This window comes from Ambystoma mexicanum, chromosome 3p (genome assembly GCF_040938575.1).
Source record: "Ambystoma mexicanum isolate Mex_15411 chromosome 3p, UKY_AmexF1_1, whole genome shotgun sequence".
Classification (NCBI taxonomy): domain Eukaryota; kingdom Metazoa; phylum Chordata; class Amphibia; order Caudata; family Ambystomatidae; genus Ambystoma; species Ambystoma mexicanum.
The window spans coordinates 1,205,673,668-1,205,687,125 of NC_090925.1; the positions used below are offsets into that span (position 1 = coordinate 1,205,673,668).

The following is a 13,458-nucleotide window of genomic DNA, read 5'->3' on the forward strand; positions in this document are numbered from 1 at the left end:
AAGCAGACCTTGGGGCTGGACATCTCAATTTTCATAAAAGGAGAAAGGGCGACCCAGTGAATATTTTACAGCAGTGCATTTTACTAATACATGCTTCTTCCTAAAGAATTCAGTAGTTCATGCACCTTACTTACTGTATTAAAGTATTCAACTCCTGTAGATGTAAATGCCTCTGCAATTTCCTTTGTCGTAACAACACATGACATTGGATGTCCATTGCCGATAGGTTTGCCCATAGTGACAATGTCTGGCACAAAGTCATCTCCCTGAAGCTGAAAGGCCCAGTAATGTGTGCCAACCCTGCCAAATCCAACTTGCACTTCGTCAGCAATAAATACTCCTCCCGCTCTTCGAACATGCCTAAAAAACAAAAATACAAACTTTTGCTGTTATATTTTTCACTTAGTTTGGTGAGAAGTTAAGTGTACATATTAATTGCCTGTTGTTGTGACTAAGATACATACTGACATATAATACATAGTTGTGTCCAAATGGGATGGATCATTAATAGAAAATCAAAGAAATATCAGAGGCTAAAGCTCAACAATGTGCATTAATTTAACTATGTTCTAGACAAAAAATATCACAAAATTGTGTAGTAATAAATACAGTAACAATGACAGAATTTCATCGATATTCATAAAAATGTATTTTAAAGTATCTGGACATGAAAATAACACAAAGACATAAGAGAAAGAGTGTAAATATATGATGAGTTAAGCAGGCCTTATTAACAAATAAAGCTGCCAAAATGTTGAAAAAGGTGCAATAAATAATTGATCAAAAAATGAATAAATTGTGCAACCATGATTCTTCTCCCAGGGCTTCTGCAAAAGTTCACGCAGTAAGGGGTTTCTTTCTCCCCCTTTCCTTCTCACTGGCTTTGCCTCCCAACTGCCTGGTATACCTCTGCCAGGGCTTCTCCAAAAGTTCACGAGGCAAGGGGTTCCCCCCCCACCCCCTTTCTCTTTCACAGGCTTTGCTTCCCAACAAACACTGTCTTTCTTTTCACTGTATAAAGTAGCAAATGTTCTAAGGTGTTCAATATATTTGCCTATAGTAGCACTTGTTTCCACTTTCCCTCACAATGACACCTCATACATCCGAGCTTGCCTGGGGCTTGGTGCAGCCCTTTGTTTCATTGCCTTTTAAACATTCTTCTTATTGGCATTTGAACTTGTGCTTTTCCTTGATTGTAATTAACTAAGCTGGATATATTTCTGTCACTTGCAACTTCATACAGTTCAAACATTCACTGGTGTGCATGTGGTTAATGCCCCAGGGTCCCCCACTGTTCTAGGTTGACTCACCGGGTCTTCTTTGTGTATCCACCTTTGCGCACGATTCCACAGTGTTGGATCTTCCCTTTCGGGATTTTACAGACGCACTGTCAGCGTCCGACGTGGCTCTGCAAGCAACTGCAGTCTTCCCTGGACTGGAGAACACTGTTTGGTGGCACGGTCGTATTGTCTGCAGTCTCTAGTCATGCCAATGCTTGCCTTCCTCTGCGCTCTGATTTCCGCATCACAGCACTGTTCCGGATACCTCGCCGTCAAGAGCCCCAGCAGGGCATTTCTCATTCTCTGCTGCACAGCCCCGTTCTGTACTACTTCTGCCATATTTAAATATCCTGCTTGCTTTAGGTCCAACAAAACAGCTAGTCTTCACATTGGACGTCAGGCTTCTTTTGATCTGCATAAACTTCTTCCTCCTCTTCCTCGTCTCACTACTTGAGGATTTATGGGAATTGAAGTCCATAGATGTTAATGGGTTTCTTAGATTTGGTTATTCAAAAGTTTTACATAAAGATACATCAGAATGATAACATGTTGTATATGAGTTGTTTAGGTCATGAGTGGGGTTTTGACTAGAGCGATTTCTAGGAAAGCTGACTTACTATAGGGTGCAACAGTTAGGTGACCGTAGGCCATTAGGGTCTTGGTTATTATGTAGTCTGCCTCCGGAAAAAAGGGGATGGAATACCACGTCTCATCCAATGGAGTCACCACCACCGCCCGGTATTCGTCTCATCTCATGTGATCCTCCCCTATATAGCCACCCACAGGGTCAGGATCAGGTAGCTGCTGCCGTCCCCTGGCCATACGGGAGGAGGTCACAAAAGGGAAGTTTTATTTATTTATTTATTTATTTACATTTATAAAGCGCTCACACAGCCCGCAGGCATCGAGGCGCTGTTACAGGAATTGTTAGTTTTTCTTAGTTGTGCAATTGTGTTTTTTTTTTTCTTTGTCTTAGTTACGTATTTATAACGCGCTTAAACACTCAGAGGTTTTTAAGCGCGGACCCGGGGATCGAACCTGTTGTTGCTTTGTGTCGTCTTGCTTCCAAGACGCGCACGCTGCCGCTGTGCTATCCTCCCGGGACTAAGTTAGTGATGACTCCACCGGAGTCATCACATTAGTCAGTAGAATGCCAACCAATCAGAAACCTCAGTGCTAGGCTGTCCAATACGCATTGTGCCAACCAATAGTTAATTGTAATGATGATGCTATTGTGTTATCAAAGAAGGTGGTCTTAGGAGGAGCCGTAAGCATTATCCAATAAAATATGTCAATTCCCCTGACCTATCCTCTTACCCCTTTGTATCATTGGTCATTCTGATGCGTTTTTGATATAAAAGATGTTGTTTTGTATAAAGAGCTCAGAGAGCGCCAATTTTTTGTGTGTATGCTGTCCCTGCTTTATTTTGGATTTTAATAAACCTGGGTTTTGCCTTTCACTTTGTCTATTACGTTACTGAGTCCGAGTTCTTCTGGCTCCTGATCCTCTGCATAAATCTGGGGCGTTTTAGGCCATTGTTACACCAGTGTGGATACAAATATATGGCCTCATTACGGGGTTGATGGTAAAACCTGCCAATAGGTGGCCCGTTACCGGCAACCCCCATAACACTGTTTCCGCCGCATGACTTCCCGGTGCCACCAGCATATTATGTCAGGTGGCAGAAACGGTAAATCCCCATTCCTGTGGACGCCATAGGAATGGGGTCACTGAAGCACCGGCGCTTCAGTGAAAACACTGCTGGCAGGGAGTTCCGTGCCCCTACTGGCAAACTCTTATTTCCGGACCGCCAAACTTAAACTGAGGCCCCATAGTCTGTTAAAGCAATCGAGTAATCCCATTTCTTTTCGCCAGACCTCAAAATTCCCTAAAAGGAGGGGTGCATAAAAACAAAATTTCCATCTGTTCACCATTCCCCAGACCATGCCTTAAAGGAGAGGGGTTTCCATACTAAACTGAACAACTGGGTGTATGCTGAGGCAGAAAAGTGTTTTGCCAACTTAAATGGAGTGAAATCCTTGATTAAAAGTATACTCTCTACAGAGAGTGAGAAAGAGACTCCCGATAGCTCCATATACATAAAAAGGGTTTTGTTTATGAAAGTCTGTTCTGCTATTACACTGCTAAGTACGCAGGGTGATACACAAAATAAAGAGCACTGCATGTGTGAAATTACTTTTGTCAATAGAAAAGGGTTGCATGTTATTTACATTAAACTTCATGTACAGTGCATTGCCAAACATATGATCTGGTCAGGTTTCAAGGTGCTACATGTTTTAAAGTAAATCACATGCAAAGTATCTTGTGAAGGTAAATTGTTTTGTCATGTCTAGGGGGCTGCACAATTCAGTACATTGAGAGTATTTTGTAAGTGACCCAGGTATCTGAAGTATTCTCGAGACCTGTGTTTCTATGTCACCAGTGTGGAAATAACTAAAGAAGGAAAACTGTACATGTTGTGGGGTTAAAGAGTCTCTGAGATCTAACTTATCCTTAAACAACTGGTGTTTTCAATTTGTGGGATAGTGAATTGTTAGGAAAGAAAACATGTGGGCCACGGAGTGAGGTGGCATGATTTGGTATAAACATACATTTTCATATTCACTATTAAATATATATTCTTTCTACACACTGGCCCGATTCTTGGCTTTTCTATGGCACAGGGGTGAGGGATCTACGTGGTATGATATGGCCATAGACATGGCTAGATTGCATGATATCAACAGTTATATTGGGGTGGCGCTTTTCATTGGAGGCGGGGGGGACAAACTCCCTGTATTCATTGTTGCCCCATAAGTATACCCCACATAAATGGGGGCTCGGGCCGGGATCTAGCTTTCTGTTTTTGATTCAATACCATTTTCATTTGCAATTAATAAAAGCGTGATTGCAAAATAAAAGGTGCTAGTCTCCTACAAGCCCAACAATGACTACAACGCTAGAAGATCCATCACAACATAGCCAAATGCTTAAACTAAAACCTAAAACCTCACTGAGCAACTTCAAAATGAGGTAAATTCCTACTTACAGGCCAGCGCAGAGCGAGAAATTTAGTTTGCTGCGCTGCAAGTCACACATAAAGAGAGTGTAGAAACCATAAGCCACCTTCAACACCAATTGAATGACCAGCCTATTCACAATAGAGTATTGTTGGATGGAATTGTGGCTTCCAAACAGTCCATGAAGGTGGTAAACATGAAAACAGTTAGTTAATTAAAAAAGGCATTGACTCCCAAAATGACTTTGATCAGATACACCAGGATTAAAATATTCTGAAACAGAAAATGCAACTGATTAAGGAAAAAGACATCTTACACCAGGATAACAGTGTCCCGTCACAAAAAGTGAATCAGATGAAAATTCATGTAGAAAAGGATCAGCCTGGTTTTCCGGAGCTGACCAGAATCAGGGAAGAAAACGTAGATTTTAAGGAATGTTTCAGACAAGCAGAAGCGGACCTAGTGGAGGCAGTGCATCGTAGGGACACTCAAGAGAGAGAACTTGTTATTTTAAAAGAAAAGCGGCATCAACATGCACGCTTAACGCAATACTCAAAGATTTTTAAATCTTTCAAGATTAAGTACAGATAATGAGGGATCGTTTGATGGCTCACAGCAGGGTGCTTGAAGCCAGCCAAACCTGTGTGTCAGAGTAAAAAGCTAAACTCTCTGAATATACGCAGGAAATCCTGGCAGAGAGAAACACATGTGAGAAATTAAATAATAAAATCCAAAAATATAAACAGGCATTGAGACACCCAGACCAACCAGGGTATGGGATGGGGCCCTATGACCAAAGGGTGTCGCCCCTGCCAGCAAGGACCTCATGTAATTTACCTACGCCTTCCCATGTACAGATTTGAACTGACCTCATGAAGACCACTTATGGAGAACTGAGAAACATGAGGCGGGTGGCCTCACCTATTCCTAACCAGCCTGATCAGGAAGGCCTGTCGTTATCTGACATTGATTAATATACACCTCTCCCAAATGGATGGGAAGGAGGCCGGACCAGTGAGTCATGGGAGACCAGAAATAGTCCTGCGAGTACTTCTGACCCTGAAACCCCATATGAGAGAATCGGAGAGTTAGATTGACAGAAAATGATATTGCAAAGAGGCCACCTAGTCCACTTAGCTAAAAGAGAAAAGCAAAGGCTTCGGCCTAGGAAGGGCATTTTAAAAACCTCGACCTAGTCAGGTGAATGGGTGGATTGCCCCAGACTACATTAAAGGAGGGATAGTACACATTGGCAACAATCTGACGAAGACACTGTGTTCTATCCTGCGCCTAAAAGTGACAACAGGGAAAGTGACGCTGTGAGCTCATAGCAGCATAGGCGAAAGAAGAGTCCAGGTCCCATGATTCTGCAAGGTATTCCCAATCTCAAGAGAGATAGGAGCGCGTAGGAGACAGGGACTCGAGTGCCAAAAGCAGCACTGATTCTGAGGGTGAATGGATTTGGGTTCAGGGGCGAAAAAGAACTACGAAGCAGAGACACAGTTTTGTTTAAGACCCAAAACAGGCAGATTAAAGCCATAAAGAGCTACATGACCCCATACCACAAGAACACCAAGTATTCGGTGTGGGAACATTTGGAACTTTATGAACAAATGAGATCATCATTTGAAATCACAAATTATGTCAATCACATAGAGTTTGTGAAATGGACATTGTCCCTGGAGTACGCCAGTTTCTTTGCAATACTGGAAGACCAGGATCCTTACATTTGGTCCACCTATAAGATGGGCATTTTAAAACACTTCTTCACTCACAGGAACCCACATGAGGCATGGAAGTCTGAATATAAATTACAAATTTGGGGAAGATATGGCACCTAGGGAGTTTGCACAGTAATTTAAAACATGCTTTTGCAATAGTCTATCAGGTGGATGAATATGACTAGCAGGCAATTTGAGTCCATGTACTTCCACGCTCTTCCCAAATATATAGTTACCCAACTAGATCACAATTTCCACGAGTGAAGGACACTGGATTGGGTAATAGAGCAAGCCATCAGGATATATGAGTTCCAGAGACCCACTGACAATAAATACAACCCTAAAACCACCAAACCATCTACGACACCTGCAACTGTGAAGGTGGCCGAGGTGAAAACAACCCCTCCTTTGGACCTGGAGATGGGGCGAGGGGGTGCTAAAAATGTTCTTCCAGCTGATAAGCAGGCCCAATCGAATGGAAGCCAGGCAGGGTATCAGAACAATGGTCCCTCTGGCCCGGCTACCTATTGTGAGCTCCTGATAAAAGGGTACAAAACCAATCCTGGGGATTGTGTACACTTCCCCGGTCACAAAGGTGGGTCAAATCAGGTAGATACTTCCCTGGAAAACTTCTAGGGGAGAAGTACCACTGCACCTCCCAACCTAAATGTTTCAAACAGGTACCCTCAAAATCCTAAATTCAAAAACAATACTCCTTCTCCCCGGTTGAAGGACAATCGTTCCCAGAACCATGGAGAAAGGAGAATCAGGAATGAAAATGATGTAGGACATTTCCAATACCCAAGCTATTTCGCTATAAGGGATAGTTACCCTTTTAGGGAGCAGCAGACGTATGAGCAGAGGCCTCCCTACAACCAAGAGGAAGTTACTCAACTGGAGGGAATAGAGAGACAGGTGTGATAATTGACAGACGACCTACGGTGCATTCTGAGGGCTTAGTCAAACTCTCAACCTAACCATGTTTCACAGAATGCCCAAACACCTGGGTCTGATGCCACAGGTCGAAATAACTGAAGGAAAGTCCCGAAAATCAACAGGTTCCTGAGGATGGCGCCCTGGTCGAAGGGAGATGCCATGCCTTTACGGAAGCTTCCTTTCTTACAAGAACAGAACCCCTGAAAACCTTTCAGCCAGATATTGACTTAAACTCCTGGGAAGCTAGAACCCAAAGGGCAAGTAAAGAGGTCAAAGAAAAACTAAATTTGTGGAGAAACAAAACAAGATAATCAATACCCTTTGAAGGAGAAGAATCCCTGGAGGATTCAGGTAAGGAAATATTCTCTTTCAGGAATGGGGGATCCCTCCCAAAGAAAGATGGGTCCCAAAAGACCCTGAATATGAAAGGGTAGACTGTAACCTCCCCAGAAACCGGTTCTGAGACTGTCGTCAGACAAAGGGGAACAGTGAAGAATCTGGGGAGAAAGTGGATCTCCCACTACACACATTGCGAAATGTAAATTCCTTCCTACAGGTTCCCGATCTCTGACACGGAAAATAGCCCAAGATCATAAAGTGACAGAGCTCAATATTAAGAAAATGACAGCCGAGCTGGCAAATAACTCACACTATCTTTGTACACTAGGGGAAAAAGAGGGCAGTTGTTATGCTCCCGTCAAGGTACAGGGTCAGTGTGAATTATCGGCTCCGGTGGATACTGGATCCCAAGCTACTCTCTTGCCCAAAAGGCTTTCAAACAAATGAATTTAGGAAAGGGGAAGAGTCACTATATTTCCCTTGTACCTCTTCCCAGACAACTCCAAAACTGTGATGGGAACGATAATACCGTCGAAGGAACTGCAGATCTAGATATAGAAATTGGGGTGACATTGTTTAAAAACACCCAGTGATAGTTATTACTCCAGAGGGCACTCCTTATTTACTGGGAATTATTTCCTTCAGAGATTATCACCTCTGATAGACTGCGTGAACCAGGTCCTCTGGACAGTATGCAGTGATATAATCGCAGTAACCAAGCGAAGTACCTGCAAGTACCTCTTTGCCTCGGGACGCTGCTCGTGAGACCTTGGACCAGCTGTAATTGCTGCAATCATCGTTCTCTGCTTCGTCCATCGTGTAATCTCCTGAATGGACTAACAGTAATATAACTGTAATGAGAAAGGACTAGAGACTTTAAACGTTAAAACGTTTAAATAATCAGAGAAACATTGCAATAACTGCTTGTCTGTATTTCCGCAGCGATTGAAGCCACGCCCCCCCCTTATTCGCCATCTTCAAAAACAGACGTGCACGCACACCAAGCGAAGTACCTGCAAGTACCTCTTTGCCTCGTCACGGCGGAGGGGCGAGAGGTGCTTCCTGGTAGAATTCGTGTAGTCTTGAGGGTGGGAGCAATAACAAGCGGCGGTTTTGAACAAGACGTTTAAATTGAGTCCGGGTAGCATGAAGGTCCTTTCTCTGAAAGCAGGTATGCCATCTAGTCTTCAAAATTTACCAAACTTAATTAATCCATCGCTACCCCCTCATGCAGCCATGCTTTTGAATTCAACACCAGTTAGAAACAAAGCAGTTAGAGGAGGCTCGCTTAACATGGACATTAGAATGTTTTGCAGCGGTTCCTTATCAGCCCATAGAGCCAAAAGTAGACTGGAAATGAATCCGTCCCCCGCTCCACAAAAGGAACATTGAAATGGCTTGCCTGATGGGTCTTTGTCTAAATTTAAAAAAGTAAATGGAATAGAACAGGATTGCTCCATGAGGAACCCAAGCGCCCATCAATCGATATCTGACACAGTTATTTAAGAGAATATACCAGCAATAGCACAACCAAATGAGTATTTAACGCCGCCCGCAAAGGACGTTGTAGTCATTGATCTAGATCTTAATGATTCGGTATTTTCTGATAAAATGGTATCGGAAAACCTCTCGAAATCTCCTTTAATGTTTACTGAAGTCTCGCACTCAACATCGGAAACTGTAATTACAACCTCAAGTATTGAAGTCAGTAGGATACAAACAGACACGCAAGGAACCAGCACATCCATAGGGACTCGCAAATCTGAATTGATAGAGGTCACATTGCAAGCAATGAATTTGGCCATCCAAACACTTGGCAAAATATTGAATTCGGTTGACAAACGATTGGCAGCTCAAGAAGCACTCATGCACAAAATGCTGTCCATACAAGATCTGATGCAACCAAGAACACAATCTCATATGACTTCTAATCATTTAGCGCTGCCACATAATGTACATATAAGATCCACTGCGTGCCAAATGAATAACCAGAATGAGGAAAGGTCACAAACCCTCTCGGCCCCAAAAAACGGAAATGGCACCAAGCTTACAAACATCCTGCCTTGCTTTAGTGCCATCATATATGATCCCTCTTGGAACATTGAACCACAGTCGCAAGATCCAACTGCGAACGCGAACGCACCCGAGGAACCTACATCAGTATCTCAGGGGAAACTTTACTCTATTTTTAATGTGGCAGCCCCCAAGACTTCTAAAAATAAGAATCAACTCGAAATGAGTGGAGAAAATCAGTCAGCCAAAACAAGCTGTGACAAAGAGGAAGCAAAAAAAAGCAAAAGTTGACAAAAAATAGTCAAAGTTTTGATCCAAAAATTACCACAAAATAGGAGTGCACCGAAACAGAGGAATGGGTCAATGAAACATTTTATTAAAATGATATCATTACCCCAAAAAAATATATAGTAATATAGTAGCAACACAGGCCATCAAGAAGAAATATCTCTCACAAACAGCTAATAAAATGAAAACGTGTTTGAGAGTATTCCAAGCTTCCCACCCCCTAGATTATCCCCCATTAGAGGAACTCCTTAAGATGCTGAAACAACCAAACCTTGATGATGCATCAATTGTGGACAACAGTGGAAAACTATATAGCCCTGCGCCACAACAATACGGTAATAGAAAAGCTGCAACAATTAATGGTCAAGAAAAATGTGAAATGAGAAAGGCGATTGATGCCTATATGTCGGGAAATGTGCACCCCCGCATTGAGATATATAGCAAAGTACCTGAGTTCACACCCCCTTCCGTGGTTGAACTGTGCCAATCAAGTAATTTCAAAATACATCAGAGTTAGAAAAATCCAAAAAAAGCGTGATCCAACAAAGCAATGTAATGGGGCCACCATTAAATGAAAAAACGATGGATGATTTCACAGGGCTGGTTACTCGCTTAATTGAGAATGCTCTAGGAAAATTTAAGACCTCCAATTCGACTGAGCAAAGTACACTAAAAATTGAAAAACCAAAGAGCAATACTCTGAAAAAAGAAAATGTCAAAAATAATCCAGCGTCATTTTCCTTAGTGCTGTTTTACCAGCCTCCTCCATCAACTCAATACGACTTGAATCGTAGAGCGGCAATGGCCATTTTTTCAGTAATTCAAATATTAAAAGAAATCAGGTCGAGTGACCTGGCTTTGGTTGAGTTCCCTGATAAAAAAAATTTGAATGCAATTAAACTCTGGACGAACTCGAGAGTAATACAGAGTCTAATCTGGAGTGCAAATGAACCTCTGTTTGAATTAGGATTCCAGTTGAGCGGTGATCAAATCCCGTCACAAGTGTCCACATCCTTTAAGAGTCAGCCCCAATCAAATCACAAGACAGTCAATACAGGACGCAATGCCATATCAATGGCCAGTGTGTTTGCCAGTGTAATATGCAACAGATATAACTAAGCCAAGCTATAATCACCCAGCCTTTTTCCCTCGTTAGTTGGAACTCACAAGGGTTTAAGCATTTAACAAATACCAACCAGCATCAACTAAACATTACGATGTTGTACTTCTGCAGGAAACATGGTTACGCATTGGCCCATTATGGGTTGGGTATGAGTTATTCCTGAATCCAGCCGTTAAGTCAACACTGGGGAGGCCTACGTCAGGCCTCGTAACTGCTGTCAAAATCCAAAAGGGTCTTGTTTCCAAGCTGTGGGCGATGCCGAATGATTTTATGATGCTGGTGAGAATCGATGCGGGTATGGACAAATATGCTGTCTTGAATGTTTATTGGAACTCTGTAGCCATAAGTGATGAGTGTTTCCTTAAAGATCTAAATGACTTACTTGATATGGTGGTGGAAGATAACCACACAAGGTACCTCATATTAGCGGGTGATTTGAATCTTAAGTGTTTGAACATTAAGAGTAAGCAAGTCGATCAGAGGCTGCTTCGATGGAACAGATTAATATCAGATAGAGGCTTGCATGTTCTGAATGGTTCATTTGCATCTGATATACCGCCGGCTCCAACTTGGCCTAAAGGCTCACTAACCTCAATCATAGATTACATTTATGTTAACTCAAATCTGTGGCCGGATGTCTGGGAATTTAAGATCGTGGATACTAATGCCAGTGATCATCACATGTTGATAATGAAATGGGGCTCACAAATACTACATAATGGTACTTCAAAGATATCAGCAAAGGGCTGTTTGGTGGCTAATATGGGAGGAAACCGTCTCTGATGGACGGAGGATGCTTTAGTTCACTTTAATGGACTCTTAGAAACATCGAGAACTGGAGACAATAATACAATAGAAAATGTTGGCATCATATATAGCGATGCCATTCAAACATTTCAGCAATCTAAAAGATCATACAAAACAAAACCATTTGCATGTTTTCGATAATATGATTCGAATAAAGAAGACTGCATACCGAGCTGAATTGAGGAAACTTAATAGACATCCTCCGAACCTCAGAATGGCTTACTCCAAACAATTGCGTAATGATTATAGGAATTGGGTCAAGAGTCATAGATCTGCTTTGTACCAAAGAGATGAAGCCAGAATGTTGCATATTCTAGCTAGTAAAAACATCTCCAAAATGTGGTCTATTATAAACCAAACTGTAGGTCAGCATCAAAGTGTCACGCAGACCAGTGCGGTTAGTGTGCAACAGTGGGTAACACACTTTGGCCAACTCTATGCTGCCCCTAAAGAATGCCCCATCCTTGAAATAGCAAAGACACCCATTACTTTCAATTTACCCCTTGATGAGTTGGAGATTCTTAACTTAATCAAAACAGCCAGTAAATCAAAAGCTGTTGGACCGGATGGCTTGTCCAACTTTGTTATGCAAATGCATCCGGAGTTGTGGGCATCTATATTATTCAAAATCTTTAGCGCGATTAATAACTGCCAAAAACTACCACGCACATGGACTGAGGCGATAACAGTACCTATCTACAAAAAGGGTGACCGTCAGTCGCCAGATAGTTATTGCCCAATTTCTTTGTTAGATGCTCCGGGCAAAATATTCTGCAGAATAATACTCAAGGAATTGAAGATTTGGGCTGAAGACAACTCGTTATTAGATCCATTCCAAGCGGGTTTTGTGAAGGGCCTGAAGCACTATGCCCAACATGTTTGCACTTTCAATGATTCAAGCTTGTCAATCATCTCAGAAACGACCACTTTATCTAGGATTTGTAGACTTTAGAGCTGCGTTCGACTTGATTGATCGAACCGTGCTTTTGACAAAATTAAGAAAACAAAAAATTGTCCCTCCTCTCTGTTAGCATTAAATGCCCTCTTTCATAGCAATACATCAATGCGTGTACGAGTTTCGTTAGTAGGCGTATTTACACCACCAATCGCCACATACATAGGCTTGAAGCAAGGCTGTGCCTTAGCTTCATTTCTGTTTAACTTCTACATCTTAGACATTGGTGATTATCTCACAGACTGTGTGGGAGACCCCCCAAAAATTGGGACTCAGCAAGTGCCATATCTACTTTACGCTGACGATCTAGTCCTTTTATCACATATGACGATGGGGCTACAAAACATGTTGGAACGATTAGATGCGTATGCCCGAGCAAATAATCTCAGTATCAATAATCTGAAGACCCAAATTCTTAGTTGTAACCCCAATCGAGGATCTAAAGTACGCAGATGTGAATGGCATCTGCACCAGTATAAACTAACAAATACATGACTATATAGATATCTTGGAGTGTTAATCCAACATAATAAAACATCAATACAATATATGTGTGAGTTGAAAACTAAGTTACAATCACTGGTATCTCAATCTAAGATACTAATCAAAAAATGTGGCAAGTTTTCAATGAAACACATCATTTTGTTCTACAAAATGAAAGTCACGCCGATATCGCTATATGGCATTGAAGCAACTTCACCGAAAGAACGCAGGTTTTGGGACTCCATAGAGGCATCGTATTGGAAACAAGTTTTACAACTACCAAACAGTACGCCACTTGCGATCTTTCGATATGAATTAGGACTCACCTCACTCAACTCACATGTATACTGGAAGAAGTGTGCCTATTTTCGCAAATCCCTGGAAAATCTAGGTAAACCATCTATATTGCAAATCACAGCCCATAGTTTACTCACATCAAAATGCGAATACTCACAAAAATGGCGTGAGCACATTGTGGATGTCTTAAGCAAT

At 42.0% G+C, this 13,458-nt stretch overlaps 1 protein-coding gene across 1 annotated transcript in view; it reads right to left on the minus strand.

Moving 5' to 3' along the window:
- Positions 1 to 13,458, minus strand: part of PHYKPL (5-phosphohydroxy-L-lysine phospho-lyase) — a 460,271-nt gene that overhangs the window by 157,208 nt on the left and 289,605 nt on the right. The window contains exon 8 of the mRNA XM_069652639.1: positions 135 to 360. Coding sequence (XP_069508740.1) covers positions 135 to 360 — 226 coding nt within the window. The remainder of the gene's footprint in view (positions 1 to 134; positions 361 to 13,458) is intronic.